The sequence below is a fragment of the Cucurbita moschata genome, unplaced genomic scaffold, assembly GCF_002738365.1.
Source record: "Cucurbita moschata cultivar Rifu unplaced genomic scaffold, Cmos_1.0 Cmo_Scf00013, whole genome shotgun sequence".
NCBI lineage: Eukaryota > Viridiplantae > Streptophyta > Magnoliopsida > Cucurbitales > Cucurbitaceae > Cucurbita > Cucurbita moschata.
This window is the reverse complement of record NW_019268529.1, coordinates 4,961,844-4,984,289: the sequence shown is the minus strand read 5'-3', so window position 1 is coordinate 4,984,289 and position 22,446 is coordinate 4,961,844. Positions and strand designations below refer to the sequence as shown.

The window sequence follows — 22,446 nt, the reverse complement described above, 5'->3', positions numbered from 1 at the left end:
TTCATATGTAGATTTCTGCACAAGAAATGGCTGTTGGTTGGAACACCAAACTAAAAGGACTTGGAATTGTTTGGAAGATACTCAATCTATATAATTTGGATAAATATTATAAATATTTAATCCAAACAAAAATATATAAGATTATAATAAAAAATTAATTAATATTTTCCGTGTAACATCATAGGTTGACCTAGTGATCGTAAACGCCTCCAAAATGAGCTTAATTCATGATGGTCACCTTTCTAGGTTTTTAATGTCTATCGTGTTTCCATATCAACCAAGTATAGTACAGTTAGGTAGATGTCTAGTACAACCACCGAACGCTTCGCCTTTTCTTATTCTTTTCCTCTTCGCGTGGGACTGTTTGTTCTAACTACCACACGTAAGATTCTGTCCCCGGTTGTCCTGTTTTGTTGAATCTGTTGTTCTTATGTCTAGCGATAAGATTCAAACCGCCCACATTCAGTGGTTCACGTGCCACCACAATAGCATGACATCAAAAAAGTGATCGGAACCTATCGTTGATAGTCTGAGTAGGCACAACGTAACGTCAAAAGCAGGTATTTTTTTATTGCTCCACTGACCTTTTCTAGACCGCCTTCCTGAGTAAGAAAATGATAGCGAGTATTAAAGTGGAATGATTGTTAATATAACATGTCTTGGGTCTGGGGGTTCGTGAGTCTCAAAACTATCTCAAAATCCCGACTAATCTCATTATATGATAACTCAACGAGCTAAGATATTATATGATCGCCTAAAAGGCTAGAGATTTGAATTTTCACCCGACTAGTCTCATTTAACAACCCAACGACTATTTAATGGTTACAAACTTTATAAAGTACGTAAAGTCACTTCAACTGTCATTCAAAACTATCTCAAAAACCTCAAATTTTATGTTTCTTTCTTCTATAGTTCAATGTCTGACAGTATTCGATTATCGCCATAGATTTGGAAGTTCTTGAGACATACGATCAAATGACCCGAATATCCGAAGAAAAAAAATGAAAAGAACAAGAAAAGGGCAGAAGATAAAAGAGAATAATGGAAAGAATGGTATGAACAAGGTAGTGAACTACTTCACTGTAAAGTCTGCACAATCCTATCATTATGCACCTCAACTTTGTCCCACCATCACATTATTATCTGCCGATCCTTCATACCTAGTACACAAATAAATTTATTGACAAGTTTCAGCTGCTTCTCGAAGCATTTTCGAACACGAAAGATCAGAATATTCGAATGTATATTCATACATTGTCTGTCACTATGATCCCATTTCCAATCCTTGAAAGGAAAGGGTGTAACCGCTTAAGTCCACCGCTAGCAGATATTGTCCGCTTTGGCCCTACGTATCGCCGTCAACCTCACGGTTTTAAAACATGTATGTTAAGGAGAAGTTTTCACACCCTTGTAAAAAAAGGTTTCGTTCTCCTTCCCAATTAACGTGAGATCTCATAATCCACCCCCCCTTAGAGGCTCAGCGTCCTCGCTGGCACACAGTCCGGTGACTGACTCTAATACCATTAGTAAGAGTTCAAACCTACCGCTAGTAGATATTGTCTGTTTTGGCCAATTGCGTATCGCCGCCAGCCTCACGGATTTAAAACATGTTTACTAGGAAGAGGTTTCCACACCCTTATAAGGAATGCTTCGTTCCCCTCTCCAATCAATGTGGGATCTCACAATCCACCCCACTTGGGGGCCAACGTCCTCGCTAAGTGTCTAGCTTTGATACCATTTATAACAGTCCAAGCCCACCGCTGGCCAATACTGTCCGCTTTGGCCCTACTTATCGCCGTCAATCTCACGGTTTTAAAACGCGTATGTAAGGAAGAGGTTTTTACACACTTATAAAGAAGGTTTCGTTTTTATCTCCAATCAACGTGTGATCTCATCTTGAGAAGCTAAAGAAGAAAGGAAACATAAATCGTTAAAACAAAATGTTGATCATTGTTACTATCAGTTCTTTACATTATATCACAGAGAAAAAAAGATACAATTTGAATTCAGAAGATACAGATTTGTAGCATAATCTATGAACTCACTCCTAGCATATCAGTGTTTATGATATGTTCTTGTACTATTCTAGCACAAAGATTATGAATATCATTTCATCTCTACTTCACTTATTCCCCCACATGACTATTTCTTGAGTTTTATAAACACATAAAGCAATCAAAAGCTCACCAGAAATCACCCATGGACGACGAACTTGACGAATTGAACATGGAAATTCGCCGTCCCTTATTCGGAAACGTCATGAACGAGAACTCCTGTGGATCAGAGAACTTGTTTAGAACAGATTTGATGGCTTGGTGCACCGACGTTTCGAGGAACCGTCGCAATTCAGTAGTTTCGATGTCGCCTCCTTTGCAGCTGGTTAACACGAACACGTTCTTCATCCTTCCATTTAAGGTTGCAATCTCTGCCCTCTTTATGATCAGGTCAAGAGCATGAAGTGCTTGTCTTAAATCAGGCAGGAGGCCAGGCTTGTAATCACAACATAGCGAGGCTCTGATTGAATATGGTACTCCTTCTGATCCATCCTCCTGTTGTTCAACTGTTATTTCGTCTATTTCTTTTGGTATGATATGAACATCACTTACTTCTGCAGCAGCTCGTTTTAGAACTTTCAAATGGCTAATAACTTCAGCAAGAAGTGTGGCTTTGTCCATCTGGGGATTGAAACATGAAGTTAATGAAACAAAGCTTATAGTTCATAAAGATTCAATGGATATAGATCATGTTAGCCAATACCCAAACAAGTCGGTGCGATGAATGAATGAACAAAAGTCGAAATGGATGTTTTGGTTAGGAACCACGAATCTCCACAATGGGATGATATTGTCTACTTTGAGCATAAGCTCTCGTGGCTTCGCTTTGATATTGTCCTCTTAATTAGCCCATAGAGTTTCCTTTGAGGTCTCCTTCTCTGGAGCTCTTGAAGAGTCTTCCCTTAATTGAGGTTCGACTCCTTCTCTAGAGCCCTCGAACAAAGTATACATCATTTGTTCGACACTCATCCCCTCAAACAAAGTACACCATAGAGTCTCCCTTGAGGCCTCCTTCTCTGGAGCTCTTGTACAACCTCCTCTTAATTGAGACTCAACTCCTTCTCTAGAGCTCTCAAACAAAGTACATCCTTTATTCGACATTTGAGTCACCTTTGACTATACTTTCGAGACACACAACTTCTTTATTCGACACTTGAGGATTCTATTGACATGGCTCTGATAGCATGTTAGGAATCACGAATCTCTACAATGGTATGATATTGCCACTTTGAGTCTAAGCTCACACGGCCTTGCTTTGGGCTTCTCTAAAATGCCTCATACCAACAAACCAATGATCTTCCTCTTAATTAGCTCATGTGAGATTGGACTACTACCACTGCTCTCAATGATCCTCAACCGTTTTCCAAATTAGAATGAATTTCACCATTTAGAGCAAACCCCAGACAGAAATGACCCAACAAGCATCCAAATCAGGACATTCAAGACATTAAAGACATCCTTACCTTAAACAGTGTCTGTGACAAACCTCTTTAGCTATATATGTTCCAAATTCAAGATGAACACAAAACAGAAACAGAGGTGAATAGCAATGGAAAGTAAATAAAAATGGGTATAAAACGAAGAACCCCACCTTCTTGCCACCGGGGACAAGACTTCTAAGACTCCCAAGATGGGCATTGATTCTAGCTCTACGCCTCCTCTCAGCGTCGCTGTGATTCTTCAGGGCGGCGGCGCTTCTCTCAGCCGAAACCCCTTTAGTGTCAAGGTTGAATGGAGCCTGGACGAGCTCGTCTCTGTCGGAATCGAGCACCAATGAAGAAGTTGAGGCGGACCCATTTCTGATAGCGGCACAAAACCCATCGTAGGAGTGAATCCGCGAGAAGTGTCCCATGAGGGGGAAATGGTGTGAAGATGGGTGGAGTTAGAGAAGAAGAGGATGAAAGGGGTGTTTGAAGACAATGTGGGGCGTGTTGGCTGGAGAATTGGGTGGCGAACAGAGAGGGAGGGACGTTGAAGGGGGCGTTAATGGCGGGTGAGTCAGCGTGCAATAGGGAAGAAGGGAAGTGGGTGGAGTGGGAAAGAAAGGAAGGGAAGCAAAAAAGTCTTGATCGAGGTCACACTACCAGGTGTGATTTAAGAGCGGAATCCATTAATAATGTCTGCAACTAAATCATGAGATCGCCTCAACTTTCAACCACAAATTATTTCAACCAATTTTTACTGCTACAGTATCGACCAAAATCGGTTATTGACACCGGGTAGATTATTTATAAATATTTTGATATTATTTTAAAAAGTTCATGAGTATTGTAATGTCCGTAACTATATATATATATATTCTTTTTGTTTTTTTGAAACGACCATAATAAAGATTCCATTATTATCACCTTATTTGGAATAGGTATTATTCATTTTATAAATAAAAAATAGAAATTTCAAATTCGAGTTACTTAATAAATCCTAATTGAATTTTCAATCGATAAAATATTTTTTTTTTCTACCTTCGTACTAAACAAATATTAGACAGAAAATTAAAAATTTAAAAACATGTTACATTTGATTTATTTAAAAAAAATTAACAATTACATATACTAAATTATAATTCAAAGAAGATAATTAAATATAAGTTGTATTTGGATAATTTAAAGTTCAGAGTAAAGACAAAAGGTTAGGGAAAAGTGGTGACTTTATAATTAATAAATAAATAAAATAAAATTGTCATAAACATTTTGGAGTCCAATTTGAAATTCAATTGGTGGCGTGGCTTAATCAAACACCATTAATTTAATTACTCAAAGATTAGCGAGTCGCCCAATAAAGTAATGACTTTATTATTTTATTTTTTAATATTGCTCTCCACTTTTGAGAAAAAAAGATTAGCTACCAAATATTCCCACTCCATTAGTTTTTTTTCTTGAAAAAAAAAATCACTTTTTTGATCGATGCATTTTAACTCAACTCAATTGTTTTTGTGAGATCTCACGAGAGGGATCGAAATGTTCATTCTAAAAAGTATGAAAACCTCTCCTTAGTAGAAGTGTTCTAAAACCATGAAGACTGATGACGATACATAACGAACCGAAGTGTACAATTTTTGTTAATGATAGACTTGAGTTATTACAAAATGGTATCAGGTGGTGTGATAACAAACAAGGATACTGGGCCCTCAAGAGGGGTGGATTATGCATGTCAAGTCGTTGACCCCTTAGAGGGGTGGATAATTAGATCTCACATTGGGATACTGGGCCCTCAAGAAGGGTGGAGGATTATGCATGTCGAGAGGTTGACCCCCTTAAAGAAGGTGGATTATGAGATCTCATGTCAGACATTGGGTCCTTGATAAGATAAGAAATCACTACAAGGGGAGTAAGATTCAGATTACCTTGTTGATCGAATATCTCAAGACAAAAACATTGTTTGAGATTCGAATCACTCCACAAGTAAGATTGATTATATCTAGCTTGAATGATTCTTGTTGATCAAATATCTCAAGACAAGAACACTTGATTGAGATTCGAATCACTCCACAAGCAAAATTGATCATGTCGAGCTTGATTCTACATGCAACCTAAATTACATAGAATTGCAAAGAAACTTAGCAATTGGCTAAAGAATAGCACAAAGGCTTCTTTTACTACATTTTCAAAGTCTACTTACATATAACATACATAGCTTTATATAGTCTCAAAATGAAACTATAAAAGACATTATGAAACGCACTCCAAGGGGTTGTATCATTCATAAAATAAAAAATCTTAAAATACATTAATGAAATAAATAACTCTAAATTACTCTACGTTGTAATCCACCCAAAATAAATTTATTACATGAAACTTCATTTTCTTCCTTGTGACATAAATTGAAATATCTTTTGATATGATTATGATTGAGTCATCATGAGAGGTGAATTATGAGATCGGACATAGTTAGAGAAGGTAACTAAATATAAGGGTGTGAAAATCTAAAACTGTGAGACTAAAGACAATATGCAACGAGCCAAAGTAGACAGAGTGCGTATACTTAAAATTAAAAAAATAAAAAATAGGGCAAATAAAATAGTTTTGAAATTAGGGTTTAGAAGTTTCGGATAGCATGCTAAGGTTTCGATCCAATTTCTTCATCCCACACTGATGCTTCCAGCACTGACACTGACCTTTCTTCTTCAAACCCACCATTTCCCCGCCGTCCTTCCCAACCTCCGCTTCATTTCTGCTTATCGCCGAAACCGACCGCACAAGCTCCGCCGTATTATGCCCCTCGCTCTCCGCCATATCGCCGTCATTCTTCTTTTCCCTACTCTTCCACAACCGTCTCATTCTTTCCCTAACCTCACAAACCAATTCCTCATGCCGCCCCTCACAAAACCCACACAGGAGAAACCGCTTTCCGCCGGAAGTACGGATGACCGTAACTTGTTCGAACCCAAATGCAAGTCGCAACGCCTCGTTCAGAGAATCCGGTTCCTGTGGAATCATCCATTCCTTAAACTCTTCCCTCAATCCATCCATGAAAATCGCTTTCAAAAACCCATCGGAAAGTTCGTTTCCCGGCGGCCATTTCTTCAGGATCAACTGCAGCCTCAGAAAATAAGAACGAACATTCTCCTCCGGCCGTTGACTGATCGTCATAAGCTCCGATCGCAACTGCTCGGCCAATTCGATTTTGTTATACGCGTCCAAGAACGAAGACTTCAATTCTTCCCAAGAAATTGGAGGGTACGGTTCAATGTTCAAGTCGTACCAAAGCAGAGCCTCACCCTGTAACGTTACCGGAAAGATTCTCATCATAATCTCGACGGAGGCCGCGTTGTTCGCACGGCAAACTTTGGCGAATCTGCTTAAATGCGTAGCCGGACACTCATCGGAGCCGCCGTGGAAAACAGGCAACGGTGCAATGTTAATGTATGGAAATACTGTTGCGGCGGCGTTTGGACTCTGTAAATTCGTTGGACTGTTCGTGGCGGATTCTTCATTGATTTCTAGGGATTTTGATTTGTGGCCGCTGGTTTGGAAGTTATTAGATTCAGAAGCGTCGTAGTCGTCTTCGTTTGATGCGTCGAGAGATTGAGATGGGGAAGCATCATAATCGGTGGCGTAGTTACGCCGCCGCAACGGCGGCGGTGAACGCCTGAGTTTTGGCGCCATCCAGAAATGGAATTAAGGAAAGAAATGAGAAGAAGACGACGGCTCCGTTCAGAATTTGAACGGTGAAGCAATACGAAGGAGATGAAACTTGTCTGGTCGAGGAAATCGGCAATCGGCGCTTGTTACCAGGCATGAACGGACGTTCGTGTCTGTTGGCCTTTATGGGCTTCTGTTTTGTTGGGCCCAAGTCGACATGTCGACATTTAGCTATAACATGTAGTATAGAATATGAGTAGCAAGACAATTGTGGCTTGGACCATGTAACCGTCTAAGTCCACTGCCAGTAGATATTATATTTTTTAGGTTTTTTTTTTTTGAGCTTCAAGACGCGTCTACTATTTGACACCTTTATAAAGAATGTTTCGTTCTCCTCTCCAACCGACGTGGGATCTCGAAATTCACCCCTCTTCGGGACGCTGGCACTCGTTCTCCTCCCCAATTGATGTGGGACTCCCTGATGGATTGTGAGAGCCCACATCTATTAGGGAGTAGAACGAAACATTTTTTTTATAAGAATGTAGAAATATCTTTCTTGCATACGGATTTTAAAAACCTTGAGGGAAACCTCAACGATGGGTTTAGGCTATTACAGTGGCATACTCGTATGTCTCTGTGTAACTCCTTGGCATCAACACCCAATCAAGATGATACCGATGGTCTTCAATCATACTGTGTTCTATTCCCAACTTCCATGTCATACTCGTATCTACTATTGAAAAAGGGAAAGTCCAAAGAGAAAAATATTTGCTAGCGATGAGTGTGGACGGTTATAGTGGCATACTCATAGCTCTTTATGTAACTCCTTGACATCAATACCTAATCAAGATGATCACGATGGTCTTCTGCATACTATGCTCCATTCCCAACTTTCATGTCATCCACGACCATAGACTGAATCCCGCATATACCACTTAATGAGCTTATTAAGCAATCATCCTCAAGGTCATCTTTGGTATCCCATGTGATTGCATCCGCAACATAATTCTCATCAAATTTGATCCCTTCCCTTTGACCTTCTTCGGTAGAATGTGATGCACAAGTCGAATATTGAAAACCAAATCTACGTTAACTAGCCGCCCCAACATCACAAGTCGAGTAGCTGTAAGTCTCTTCTAGGTCACTTTGTTAGAATTCCTAACACGTGATTGACTTGTAATAACTTTTTTTTAGAGATTCGATCGACTTTATTGATCTTGAGCACGTGTTCAATTGAAATGAAACTAACCAAAAAAAAAAAAAAATCTAGCATACTTTTTCTTTGATTATGGCTACCATTCCCACAAAAAATCCCAGATATTTTCCCCCAATTTTTTTCGGTTTTCATTTTTTATTTTTAAAATTATTTCGATAAGCCAAAGCGGAGTGAAGCAAATTCTGAAGCTCCATCTTCAATCCAATCCTCATCTCTAATTCCAATGGCTATACTACACTACATCTCAGCTACCTCCACTCCCATCTCCCAGGATTCTTCAATTCCACCTCCATTGCCAGACCCAAGGCAAACCAAGGTCATTCTCCCCAAAAAGAAGCCGGAAAAATGGTCCACCGGAGTTTCTCCCGGCGACTACGGCGGCCCCCCTACCACAACCAAGCTCCGTAAGTACTGGGGTGGTGAAAAAGACGACCCCTTAACCTCCGACGATTATATCTGGAACAGAGAATTCATGGGTCGTATGAAAAAGTTAATGAAGGACCAACCTGATGATTCATCTGTTCGGGTCAATAACGCTAAGGTTTCCTTTAGTTTTCCTGTTTCTGTTCTATATTAAGTTATCAATACCATTATTCTTCTTGTTCTCCTTTAGAGATTGTTGGGTTTCTGAGAAAATTTACGGTTCTGTAACATTTATGCGTTTTCCTGTTTAATTCATCATTGAATATCATCAATGTTCATGCAAGGGTTGAACTAAGTGTTACCCATTAGCAATATGAAGTATTCTGCTTCAATTCTTCCTGTTTGAGAATCAAATTCTTGCTAGATTGTTTGGTTGTCTTGGAAATTATGCAGAATGTTGTTTATGGTTCCATCTGTGGTATGTTGGTCTATGATAATGTGATGGCTGATGAAATGATCTTATTGTATTAGGATGAGCCTTCTGGATTTCTTAGCTTGAATAGAGTCATGACCCTTGATAGGTTGGTTCTCACTTCTTACTTGTATGTTAACTGCGATCACGTTTTTTTCTTTAATCATGTTTCGACTTTTGGATTATGCGATTACAGTTTGGAAGTCGATTTGAGCAAAGAACTAATGGCTCCTCCGATGCCTCTTAAGGAAAACGTTGTCGAGGAAAAGATTCAGGTATGATGCTTTGACAATTAAGTGTCCCCTCCAACTCCAAGTATACTTTGTAAGATCCCACATCGGTTGGAGAGGGGAACGAAACATTCTTTACAAAGGTGTGGAAATCTCTCCCTAGTAGATGAGTTTTAAAACCGTGAGGCTGATAGTAATACGTAACAGGCCAAAGCGGACAATGTCTACTAGCGGTGGGTTTGAGTTGTTACAAATGGTATCAAAGCCAAACACCAGGCGGTGTGCCAGCGAGGATGCTGGCCCCTAAGAGGGTGGATTGTGAGATCCTGCATCGCTTAGAGCGGGGAAAAAACATTCCTTATAAGGGTGTGGAAATCTCTCCCTAGCGGACACGTTTTAAAACCATGAGGCTGACGACGATACGTAATGCGCCAAAGCGGACAATATCTACTAGCGGTGCTCTTGGCTGTTACATCCTTTATCTTAGTTTGTTACTCTCCCTTTTACTAAAATTGCAATGAAACGAGGAATCAGGTCGATAACCGCAAGTCACCCAGATGGAGATTGGCACCAACAAGGCGTGAGCAAGAGAAGTGGGATAGGGCATATAAGGCAGCTACTGGAGGCAGTGTAAGCCTTTTGCCCCTCATAGCTTATGGTTAAAGTCTCATCTCAAAACCACCCTTTCATATAGTGCTTCCAAATTGAAATAGTGTTCCTTTTATGGTTTGATTTGAATTTCTTTGGAGCTTTAGGAGACTATTGAACACTTCTAATATTTAGAATGACATATTTCTGCAAGAGATTACCCTGTTTCAAAGATCATTGTAATGCTGAATTGTAGGACGTGATGTTTCGAGAATTGAGAAGGCCTCAAGGGGATCCCGAAGTATTGGCCGCCTTATCGAGGGAACAGTATTTTAAGGTTCTTTGTTGTAAAATGGCTCCGTGGTATTTCTATTAATAGTAACACTCCTATGTCTCATACATTGATTGTCGTTTTGTTCCTTGTTGTTCTCTTTTGTCTTCTCAGTTAAAGAAGAAGCTGCAAACCTTAACCCTGGCAATAGGAGGTGTTGGTTTGGTCTCAGCTTATGTTTCTTATTCCCCGGAAGTTGCTGCTAGGTTCGTTTGATGTTAATTACCTCATATTTTTAATATCAATGCTGCGTTGCAGCTTACTGATACTGTGAGATCCCACGTCGGTTAGGGAGGAGAACGAAACATTCTTTATAAGGGTGTGGAAGCCTATCCCTGGTAGACGCGTTTTAAAAACTTTGCCCAAAGAGGACAATGTCTACTAGCGGTGGCTTGGGCTGTTACAAATGGTATCAGAGCCAGACACTGAACGATGTGCCAACGAGGAGGCTGAGCCTCGAAGGGGGGTGGACACGAGGCAGTGTGCCAGCAAGGATGCTGGACCCTGAAGGGGGGTGGATTAGGAGGTCCTACATTGATTAAAGAAGGGAATGAGTGCCAGCGAGGACGTTGGGCCCCGAAGGGGGGTGGATTGTGAGATCCCACATTGGTTGAGGAGGAGAACGAAGCATTCTTTATAAGGGCGTGGAAACCTCTTCCTAGCAGACACGTTTTAAAAATCTTGAGGGAAAGTCCAAAAAGAAAAGCCTAAAGAGGACAATATCTGCGGGCAATTAGCTTGGCTGTTACAGATATTTAACCAATGCGAGGAAGCACCATGGGTGCACTAATCAAGTTCAATAGTCATATTTACAAAGGAAGGAATTATGAGAACTTCCACTTTTCTTAAGAACTGAGACCCATTTACTAAGATTGGTTTAGAGGAGAAGAAAAAATAAATAGCATTTATAATGAAATCAATGGGGATGAAACTAAGACTCTGTAATACTTTCGTTCGTATTCGTACATAATTCGACATTTCTTTCCCAATTTCAGCTTTGGTGCTGGGCTAATTGGTTCTCTCGTGTACGTACGAATGCTCGGGAGTAGCGTAGATTCTCTGGCAGATGGAGCAAGAGGACTTGTCAAGTACGTATTACTCGACTTTTTTTTTTTTGTTACATTTGAGTATCGATGTATAAGCAGTGATGAACTACTGTGTTGTTCGTTCTTATGTTTCGTTGCAGGGGAGCCGTTGCACAACCACGGTTACTAGTTCCAGTTATACTAGTGATGGTATATAACCGTTGGAACGGGTAAGTACTCTCCCTACCTTGAATTCTGCCATTCTTTTTCCCATCTGCCATCACCAAACCTTATTTTCACACCCGTTGCTCGAACATTCATTTCATTTCTCGTCATCTAGCATTATTTCGAAACCGAAAAAGCTTTTAGCAAATGAAAACATACATCATTTACTGGCTGTGCTCATATTCTGGACTGACTGAATTCAACAAAGTATTTTAGCCTGCCCCTTTTTGTTCTGTAGTATTCTTGTTGAAGATTATGGAGTTATGCAATTACAGTTGATACCAATGCTAGTTGGGTTCTTCACATACAAGGTAGCTACCTTTGTTCAAGCTTTAGAGGAGGCGCTTACGGTCACTAAGAACGAACCGCATGCCTAGGATATACTCGTATATTTTCCCGTGGTATACATATATATTTGTAAGGTATTCTTTGACCATATTGATCATTGTTCTTGTTGCCCAAACACCTACTTTTCTCTTAGTTAGCTCAGCTGATAAAAAGACAAAGGTAGCGAAGACATGAATGTTTGGTGATGAGCCAACAGCTGAAAGTACCAACTTATGTCATTTTCTGATTAACCTGTGTGGTTTTGAGCTGTCACAATGCCTGCCTAACTTGACATATAATGTTCCAACAACAACACTGAAATGGGCTAAGGGTAAAACTGAAAGAGAGGAAGAAAAAGGGAAAGAGTGAGTGAGCTATGGTGGCTGTGGCCCTAGTTCTTGAATGAAATGGCATAATAAGATTCCAATTTTGATCTTAATGATCAAAACAGACAAATAGTATGGTTTTGGTTCAATCAAACCAGGCTAGGAATGGTTCGATATGTTAGGAATCACGACTTTTTACAATGGTATGATATTGTCCAGTTTGAGCATAAGCTCTCGTGGCTTTGCTTTTTGGTTTCCTCGAAAGGCCTCGTACCAATGGAGATGTATTCCTTATAAACTCATAATCAACCCCTTAATTAGCTGATGTGGGACTCCTCTCTCAACAATTCTCAACAATCCTCCCCTCAAACAAAGTATACCATAGAGCCTCCCCTGAGGTCTATGGAGTTCTCGAACAGCCTCCCTTTAATCAAGGCTCGACTCCTTTGGATCCCTCGAACAAAGTAGGCTCACGATTTCTTTGTTCTACAATTGAGGGTTCTATTGACATGGCTAAGTTAAAGATATGACTTTGATACCATGTTAGGAATCACGACTCTCCACGATGGTATGATATTGTCTACTTTGAGCATAAACTCTCGTGACTTTGTTTTTGGTTTTTCCAAAAGGCCTCGTACCAATGGAGATGTATTCCTTACTTATAAACTCATGATCAACCCCTTCATTAGCCGACGTGGGACTCCTCTCCCAACAATCCTCAACATGATATCCATTAGAAAACGTCTACCTATCAATATAGCAGAAAACTCGATGAAAAGGAAGGAAAAACTTAAGGATAGAAAGTAAAATGAATGTGGGTATGGTCCAAGGTTACCCCTCACTTTCAAGAAAAGGGAGGGAGGGGGAAAAAGAAAAGAAAAGAGAGAAGATTTGTGGGGTAGGGTGCCCCACAGCGACTTAGCAGCTTGGTGCCAAAGGGAAGCAGAAAATATTCTCAAAGGGCACTAAAACCAATCCAGATTTGAATGATTCTATGAACCCAAAAAGAATGGCACTCAGCGAAGGAAAAGGACAGCAACAAGGTTGGCTCAGCAGCTCTCCATTAGTCGGTACAAAATGCCAAAACTTGGTTACCCTCCAACTTTAGGACAAACCTTACCCTTCATTACCCTAATTAGAGGACCTGTCCTATTCCATCTTTCTCTACTCATTCTTGAACCAATTCATAAGCAAAAACGAAAACTCTATATCACCTTCTAGCTAGCGAGATATGAGCTTCTAACTAAGCAATAAGGTGTTCCCATGGCTTTGAACTAGTTTTACTTTGAAAAAATGGTTCTTGATCTCGATCGAAGAGGAAGGACTATCGAACTTCTATATAAGCAATAAGGTGTTATTGTGGCTTTGAACTAGTTTTCGATCGAAGAGGAAGGACTATCTAATTGAATCTCGTTACCCTTAACTCTGATATTTACTAACGTAATTTAAATATAATGATTAATTTGATAATACTTCTTATACCTTTGATGTCATTTCATAATGATTTCTAACGTTGAAACTATAGGGAAAAAATTAAAAGAATTCGTGATACTTTCTTTACGTAAAGTTATATAACCATATATATATAAAAAAAAAAAAGGAAAAACTTGAAATCAAATCATTCATATCATATAGGTTATTGGACATGTTGTCCTCTATTATTTTTCTCTTTCGAATCTAAATAATTCCCGAACTCTCAACCACCTTAACATGAATTCTCTTTTTCTAATCCATACTCGAATGAAATACGTTAATAGAGATACCAAAATTTGATATAGGTTTCCATTGAAAGAATACTCCAAACCCGTCCAAATTCTCCGAAATCAGAGAATATAGTCGAGATGAAAATGAAAGGAAAGTTAGGGGTGTTCATATGACTTGATAAACCGACCTATCCAGACTACCGAACCAAAATCATAAAGGTTGGGTTGGGTTAGTTTTTTTAAGGTTTGGATTGGATTGGATTTTTGGGTCTGGTCAATCTGACTAACCCGAAAATAGGGTTACAACTTAACCCTACTTTTGACATTTGTTACCGATGTTGGTGATATGTTGTGAGAAAATAGAGGGTTGAGCTGGAAACTCTACTCGAGTTACTCATGTCACCAACTCAACCAACTTGAGATTTCGGGTTGGTCCAAAAGATTTTTCCAACATAACCCACCGTGTACACCCCTAACAAAGACGACATCTCCGACCTCATCTCCTCTCGGTGTCATCAGATACTCTCTCGTTATCACATATATCGTTGAAACAGGGATTTTAGAGGGTGGGGGCAATGGAGTTTTAATGAGTGGGAGAACGTAAAATAAGGGGAAAAGAGAAAGGGTTGTAGGAATTGGAATATGATATATAGGCTGTCTGATAAGACAATTGCCCCAAAATTTAAGCACTAAAATGTGAGATTGCAATGAAATAAGGTAAAAGAGGAAGGAAGAAGAAAACACGTTTGGTTGTCACCTAACCACAAAACACCTCTTTCCTCGTTTCAATCAAACAACATTAATGTTTCATAATTCTGTCCTTTCACCCCTCTTTTAGATTCCCTAAATTTAGTAACTTTTTTATATCTTGTTCGTGGTTCTGTTCGTCGTTTTGATCTGATTCGAGTAAGACATCGGATGGTGTGCCAACGAGTACATTGGACTCTCAAAGGGGTGGATTGTGAGATCTCATATCGGTTAGAGAGAGGAACGAAACATTTCTTATAAGGGTGTGGAAACCTCTCCCTAGCAAACACATTTTAAAACTGTGAAGCTAATGACGATACGTAACAAGCTAAAACGGACAATATCTATGATGTTTTCATATTATATCATTACTTTCAAACATGTTCTTTAAAGGGTATTCAAGAGATTTTACTGAGTACTCGAGAAAAAAAAACTTTAGAAGTTTAACCTAATGTGTAGATATCCAAACTGGACTCACTACTTGAGTCGTTTGAGTCACTTGTTATATCATCCTACTATATTTATTCTCGTTTGTAAAAAAGAAGTCATTCAAAGAGCACATGATGATGTACTTCATGAGCAGACAATCCACATCAAAATAGCTCGATAAATTGCATATCAAAATAGCACGATAATGTATTTCTAGTAGTGATTGATCTCAATTATTGATACTTTACCTCGTTCACCATTGATGTATCACTTTTATCATAGTCACAGATATCAATTGCTAATAGACTCCTTTTATGTCTATTAATAATTGAAAATCGACATGATACACGTTGATGATAGATTTAATAACAAATGAGCATACAAACAATCACCGAAAAGAAAAGAATAGTAAATATTATTGATATACCATTTTAATTCCGTTAATCATAAAAAGAAGATTAAAATTTTTTTTCTATTGTTCGAGCATGCAACCCTAGAGCAAAAAATTTCAAAGTGAGGAGGCTTGCGACTCTCGAGTTACCTCAGACACTTGCTCGGACTAAACCTAAAAGAACGTTAGTCAAAAACTTTTCGGCCGACATTTTAACCGGTCTTTTACCCCAAATTTGAGACCTTTAGTTAGAAGGATAAAAATGGAAAAATGGAAAAATAATTTAAATAAAATGTGGGTTATAGCTTATTTTTATTTATGGAAAATTAAATAAGAGGAAAATAAATGATTATAGCCTAATTAATCAAGCTCTAATTTTATTTTAATTAATTAATTAATTAATGGGGTCCATCCTTAATCATGCTTTCTTGACCACCTAGAGAAATGAAATCATATAAATTCCTTTAATTTTTCATTATAAATTTGTTAATTAATTAATTAATTAATTATGAAGTTTAAAAATTAAATTTTATTATGAAAAATGTAATTTTATTATTGTTTTTGCTCATTTATCTTATAAACACCTAACTCTTCCAAAAACAAGAAATTTTCAATACAATTTCAGCAATGGAAGAAAATAGAAAGAATTATAAGAGAAAATTTACTTCTTTAAGCTATGATGTATATATGTTTATAACCTTAATTTATACAAAAACTTTCAATATTCGATGCCAATGCCACCTTCGTGTTTTTTTCTATTCAAATGAAAGTGATAGTGGCGTGGATTCTCGATATTAGTAACTTGTATACTATTTCGACGTATGTGAGAGTGAAGTATCAAACCTTCGACCGTTTTTATTTCAGTTCAGCAATTGTAGAGTAGAAGATTGAATCATCGACCTTTAAGATGGTAAATTTGTGTTTATCTACTGAGTTATGTCCTGTGACAACCTGCAACTTTATAGAAGATAAAAAATATTTTATGGAGGTATTCATATGACCCGAAAACCCTAGTAACTCGAACTACTCAATCTAAACCATAAGGGTTGGGTTGGGTTGGGTTAGAATTTTTTCGATTTGGAATGGGTTGAATTTTTTAAAAACCGAAAATTCATATTGGTTTGTGGGTTGGAAGTTTTTTGGTCGGGTCAGTCCTACAAACTCGAAAATAGGGTACCCTACTTGTTATGAAGATTAAGAATACTATATATTTGTAACTAATGTTAGTGATGCGTTGTGACTAAATAATGTTTGATATTTGAGTTTTATAAGATTTTAGTTATTAGTGTAACATGTATGGTAGATAAGTATGGATTTTTTTTTTCAATAACTAAAAAACCCGACAACCCAACTCGAAAATAGAGAGTTATGTTGAGTTGGATTGTGAATTTTATTCGAGTTGCTCGGATCACCAACTTCAACCAACCCGAAATTTAGGTTAGTCCAAAAGATTTCTCCAATCCAACCCAACTCAGGCTCTGTACACCCATTTATCTCATTCGTTAAACTATGCTTAAACAAGATATGTACGGGAAAGTTCGAGCTTTCGTGGATGGAATGAATCGAACGGCTGAGAATTGTTGTGAAGATGAAAGGCTAAGATTGAAGGATATAGATAGTTGAACCAAGAGGGATATCTTGAGAGTGGGACCAGGTAAGATTGGTTGGCCATCATCTCCATCACTTTGGACATACGTGCATTCTCTCCTTTCAAATTATACCTCTTAAAGAATTCAATCCAAAAATCACCTCCAAATCCCACCATTTTTTTTCTTTCCTTTTTCTAAATTGAAAAATTATTCCAAAACCCGTCACTCGTAAGCTAACCGCAACTCGGTTCCTTCGATTTTTTACCATCTATTACTACACTTACGTATACAATACTTATGTATGATCTATCGGGACAAACAAGATTTTTCTATTCATTTTCAGAAAAAACGAGCATTAGGGTAAACGAGAAAATGTAGCTAGGGTTTGTACACTATTAACAATCTATTCTCATATCCATGTTGATAAAGACAACTCAAATACAAAATAACAGCTCAAGCCCACCATTCATTTTGACCCATTACGTATCATCGTTAGTCTCACAGTTTTAAAACGCGTCTACTAGGGAGAGATTTTCACACCCTTGCAAGGAATATATTGTCCAATCGACGTGGGACTTAACAATCCACCAAACCCACCATCCACTTTGGTCCATGTAACGTATCGAGTGAGTCTTACGATTTTAAAACGCGTCTACTAGAGAGAGGCTTCTACACCCTTATAAGGAATGTTTCGTTTCCATCTCCAACCAACATGGGATCTAACAATCCACCAAACCCACCATCCACTTTGGTCCATGTTACGTATCGCAGTGAGTCTCACGACTTTAAAACGCGTTTACTAGGGAGAGTTTTCCACATTCTTATAAGGAATGTAGATGAAGGATCTAACAATCCACCAAACCCACCATCCGCTTTAGTCCGTGTTACATATCGCAGCCAGTCTCACGGTTTTAAAACGTGTCTATTAGGGAGAGATTTCCACACCCTTCTAAAAAATGATAATTTTACCAACTGACGTGATTACTTAAGCCATTAATACTAATTACCTTAATCAAATTAAAGACAAAATGATAAGGTGTCTATTGACAAAGCCCTCATAAACAACCATTATAGATTTTTATTTATTTGTATACAAGAGAATAATAATAATAATAATAATAATAATAATAATAATAATAATAATAATAAAAGATAAGAAAAAAGAAGAAAAAGATGAAGAGAGAAAGCAAATCATATGGCCCATAACATGTCTTCTCAGTATAGCCCATGATGTGATTCAATTTTTTTTTTTTTTTTTCATCTTCTTCTTCCAAGGCTCTCCCTTTACTTCTGTTCCTTTGCCCTCTTTCTCTACTTTTGATCATAAGTATTGTGTTTTCGGGTGCTTCGTTTATCGAGCGGAGTTGAGTAAACTAAGAACAGGAACAGGAACAGGAGGGGGACGAGAGCATGTCGAGTGAAAGAGGCAAGGAGTATGGAGAAGGATCGTCGAGCTCGCCACCGACAACAACAACAACCCCGAGTCGCTACGAGTCACAAAAGCGGCGAGATTGGAACACGTTTGGGCAATACTTGAAGAATCAAAGACCACCAGTGGCACTAGCACAGTGCAACTTCAACCATGTGTTGGAGTTCCTAAGATATTTGGATCAATTTGGGAAGACAAAGGTTCATGTCCAAGGTTGTATGTTCTATGGACAGCCAGAGCCACCAGCGCCATGCACCTGCCCACTCAAGCAAGCATGGGGCAGCCTTGATGCGCTGATAGGGCGGTTGAGAGCTGCTTATGAAGAACATGGTGGCTCCCCTGAGACCAACCCTTTTGCAAGTGCTTCAATAAGGGTTTATCTAAGAGAAGTAAGGGAGTGTCAAGCCAAAGCAAGAGGGATTCCTTATAAAAAGAAGAAGAAAAGCAGCAAGGCAAGCAATACCAATACAAATCATGATGATTCAACTACTAATACTTGTTCTTCTTCTTCTTCTTCTGGGATGATGCACTTTTCAACTCCTTAGCTCTTCACTTCTAACAAAATCCCATCATCACATCAAAATTATGGTAATTTTCTCTTCTAAACTCATAGATCTTCATTATTCATTCATCTTATTTGTTTTAAATTTTCATGAATTGATGGGTTGATTAAGATGTTTGATAAAATTTACCATAATTGTCATAAACGAACAACGAATAACTATGACTTGCTTATAAATCATACTAATAGTTTCGTATCATAAATGAATATTCGTTTATGGAGATCACCATTTCCAGATCGAATCATTCTCTTACTACAAAACCCTGATAAGAAATCTTAAAAAAAGAGAAAATTTACAGAAAACCAACTTATAATACTCCATTTCTCGACCGTACAGATTCCCACTTCAGAAAACACACCCAAAAAAGAAAAGAAAAACAGTACTGATTATTGCAGTTTTTAATCTCTTATCATTCTATATAGTTCTTTTAAGATTCTTTCTATGTAGATAGTGCAACACTGATTAATGGTCATGTCAGATATTCACTTTTTTCATATCAAATTGAGAAAACCCAAATGAAAAGTTTAGATCATTACCGTTGAATTCTAATTAACGAATGGAATGATTAAGTTAAGTGTTTAAGGTTTGTTTAGCGTTAATTACCGAAATTTTTTTATGGGTTTTTGTTTTTACATGCTTTTTAGCAAAACCCTTTTGTTTTTTTTTTAATTTCCCATCCCTTCCACCTCATATTGATTATTTTATTAACACCAATGAACTAGAATTCATCATTTTCAATAGAATCTCTCGAGTATAGTGTAAGGAGAGAGAGGGCCATTTGGTGATTAAAAAAATTAAGTGCTTTTTGAATTTGGGTTAGAAAAAATTAAAAAACTTTCACAAGGGGACTGCTTTTTTCAAGTGTTTTTGGGTCTGAGCTGCAGAAAATCTATGGTAAAGGCCATATTTTTGAAGATTCTGTGGCTGTCTCCAATGGATTTATGTGGGGCACTAAGTTTTTATTCTCCCATTTCATCAAACATTTGGTATATTGATTGGATTCCATGTCTGAAAAGTCACAAGTTTTGTAAGAAACAGTGAAATTTTATGTTTTTTGACACTTTTCTCAGCTGGAAGTAAGTAAAGACTCGTACTTTGTGCTTCCCATTTACCTCATTTTTGTGTTTGGTTTTAAGACAAGTGTTTTTGTTGTACTACGTTGCCCTAATGTCTCACATGTTCTTGTCGGTTCATAGGGAAGTTCAAAGAAAAAAAACCCCATCAAGATATTTCTAATAGCCTTGAATGAAGAGAAATTATTTCATTTGTTCTTCCCAAACACTTAACTTTTTTAATATATATTACTAATTTGTACACTTTTTGCACGTGGGATTTTCTTTTTTTTGCATATTTTTATGTGTTTATGTTAGTGTGAGCTCAGGGTTTTGGGGTTTGTCAGTTCATATATTCCATGGCTGTCTCTCCCTCTTAGCTTCAATTACCAAGGATTCCATTTGTCCCTAAGGATGTTCATTAATTTAATAACATGTAGATTGGAATTTGGAATTTGGAATTTTTCTTTTGCCTTTGTAATCATATCTTACGTTTGGAAAACGTTCCTCAAACAAATGTCGTTTATGCATGAAGCCTCGACTTTTGAAAAATAAGCCTATATCTTAGTCGTCGGGCTATGTTCATTGAGATGAGTTAGGCCAGACATAAACTAGTTTTTGAAGATTTACGTAGCTCGTTTTGTTGGAAGTTTATGCATGAACCCTTGACCTCAAAAGAAGAAGTATATGCATTAGTCGTTGAGCTATGTTCGTAGAGATGAGCCCAACCAAACTTGAGTTGGTTTTTTAAGTTTTACGTAGCTCGTTTTGTCGGAAGTTTATGCATGAACCCTTGATCTCAAAAGAAGAAGTATATGCATTAGTCGTCGAGCTATTTTATAGAGATGAGCTCAACCAAACTTGAACTGGTTTTTTAGGTTTTACGTAGCTTATTCTGTTGGAAGTTTATGCATGAACCCTTGACCACAAAAGAATAAGTGAATGCATTAATCGTCAAGCTATGTTCATAGAAACGAGCTTAGCCAAACTTGAGCTAGTTTTTTAGATTTTACATAGCTCATTTTGTTGGAAGTTTATGCATGAACCCTTGACCTCAAAAAAAAATGTAAATGCATTAACCGTCGAGCTATGTTTATAGAGATGAGCTCAACCCAACTTGAGCTAGTTTTTTAGGTTTTACGTAGCTTATTCTGTAATATCGTTTTCAAAAAATTGAAACTTTATGATTCAATATTGATTTATACATTGTCCCTGTCGGGTTTTCGAGTTTTTGAACGGATTAAGGTTTGAGTTTTAATGATTGAATGCAGGAGCAAAGCTTGGAAGTAAGAGAAAGAGAAGAGAAGAGAAAGAAGTGTGTTGAAAAGCATAAATGTGTTGAAGGCTGAAGCTTAGACGTTGCTTTACCTTGGCCTTATGTCTACAATATATATCACATTGGGAGAACTATATATTAAGTTTGTGTATACATTATATGCATGCCCTTATATTACATTTGTTGCATCTTCTCTTTCCCGTGTAAGATTTTATTATGTATTTCATGAATTTTTATGCAAACTATTGGACGTTTTCTCTCCCGAGTTGAAAAGTTAATGAAATGTTCTATTCTTTCTCTAATGAATTTGTTCGTCGATATCTGGTTTAGAAGAAATCTTATTGACATTCACGTGTTTCAACAATAATTTATTTTTAATTGAAAAAAGAGTTGATAGAAAATTGCTCACAAGCAAAAAAAGTTAAGTAGTGTTTATATGGAGAATAATCTAGGGTTTTCCGTGCTCTTAGTGAATTGGGTAAGGAAATGACGGAACCCGACCGAAGATACCATTAGCTAAAGGGTATGCATTCTACATCCCACTTTTGTACTTTGTTTCACTCGTTGTTGAGCACATCTTATACCGAAGTTACCATTAATATCATGCAACGAGAAGTCTAATGACCTTAGTAGTAGATTACGTACTTATTATCATCTTTAAACTGGATAACTCGATCTTTCCAGTTTCACTGCTATTAAACTTAACAAGAGAGAAAAATTCATTTACTCGTTTTTAGTTCATTGCCTTTCAAGGTATGCACCACTTATATGAACTAATGTCACGGTTTTACCTATCAAAAGCAAGCATGAAATGGATTATTAAAACTCGTTTCCCTTTGTTAGGCTCAAACTTGATTATCTAATTTTCTCTATCTTATTCAACGAATTATTCATTGTGAGATCTCATATTAGTCGGAGAAAGGAATGAAACATTCCTTATAAAGGTATGGGAAACCTCTCCTTAGTAGACATGTTTTAAAATCGTGAAGTTGACGATAATACGTAATGAACCAAAACAGACAATATCAA

At 37.7% G+C, this 22,446-nt stretch overlaps 3 protein-coding genes across 4 annotated transcripts; 2 read left to right on the top strand and 1 right to left on the bottom strand.

The window, feature by feature from the left end:
* Nucleotides 1–1,923: 1,923 nt before the first annotated feature.
* Nucleotides 1,924–4,151, bottom strand: LOC111451159 (transcription factor bHLH30-like). The gene is made up of 2 exons (XM_023091468.1): nt 3,646–4,151; nt 1,924–2,675 (listed from the first exon to the last, which is right to left on the bottom strand). Exons 1-2 carry the CDS (start codon nt 3,904–3,906, stop codon nt 2,184–2,186), a joined length of 753 nt encoding a protein of 250 aa, XP_022947236.1. The 5' UTR covers nt 3,907–4,151; the 3' UTR covers nt 1,924–2,183.
* Nucleotides 4,152–8,395: 4,244 nt separating this feature from the next.
* On the top strand, nt 8,396–12,206 carry LOC111451157. 2 transcript variants are annotated; one of them, XM_023091465.1, is made up of 10 exons: nt 8,396–8,892; nt 9,246–9,295; nt 9,383–9,461; nt 9,951–10,046; nt 10,261–10,341; nt 10,450–10,541; nt 11,331–11,423; nt 11,522–11,590; nt 11,824–11,971; nt 12,067–12,206. In XM_023091465.1, exons 1-9 carry the CDS (start codon nt 8,575–8,577, stop codon nt 11,960–11,962), a joined length of 1,017 nt encoding a protein of 338 aa, XP_022947233.1. In that variant the 5' UTR covers nt 8,396–8,574; the 3' UTR covers nt 11,963–11,971; nt 12,067–12,206. The 2 variants fall into 2 exon arrangements, with proteins under 2 accessions (XP_022947233.1, XP_022947232.1); XM_023091464.1 differs by having other exon boundaries at nt 8,398–8,892; nt 11,824–12,188.
* Nucleotides 12,207–18,263: 6,057 nt separating this feature from the next.
* LOC111451160 (protein LIGHT-DEPENDENT SHORT HYPOCOTYLS 10-like) lies at nt 18,264–21,682 on the top strand. The gene is made up of 2 exons (XM_023091469.1): nt 18,264–19,114; nt 21,413–21,682. Exon 1 carries the CDS (start codon nt 18,508–18,510, stop codon nt 19,069–19,071), a length of 564 nt encoding a protein of 187 aa, XP_022947237.1. The 5' UTR covers nt 18,264–18,507; the 3' UTR covers nt 19,072–19,114; nt 21,413–21,682.
* The last annotated feature ends 764 nt before the right edge of the window (nt 21,683–22,446 follow it).

Bases quoted from the DNA above. Each gene is read 5' to 3' on its own strand.
- LOC111451159 (XM_023091468.1), bottom strand. From the start codon at position 3,906: ATGGGACACTTCTCGCGGATTCACTCCTACGATGGGTTTTGTGCCGCT. The intron at 2,676-3,645 runs GTGGGGTTCTTC...TTCAATCCCCAG, and splicing joins TTGTCCCCGGTGGCAAGAAG to ATGGACAAAGCCACACTTCT.
- LOC111451157 (XM_023091465.1), top strand. From the start codon at position 8,575: ATGGCTATACTACACTACATCTCAGCTACCTCCACTCCCATCTCCCAG. The intron at 9,296-9,382 runs GTTGGTTCTCAC...ATGCGATTACAG, and splicing joins AGAGTCATGACCCTTGATAG to TTTGGAAGTCGATTTGAGCA. The intron at 11,591-11,823 runs GTAAGTACTCTC...TTTGTTCTGTAG, and splicing joins GTATATAACCGTTGGAACGG to TATTCTTGTTGAAGATTATG.
- LOC111451160 (XM_023091469.1), top strand. From the start codon at position 18,508: ATGTCGAGTGAAAGAGGCAAGGAGTATGGAGAAGGATCGTCGAGCTCG.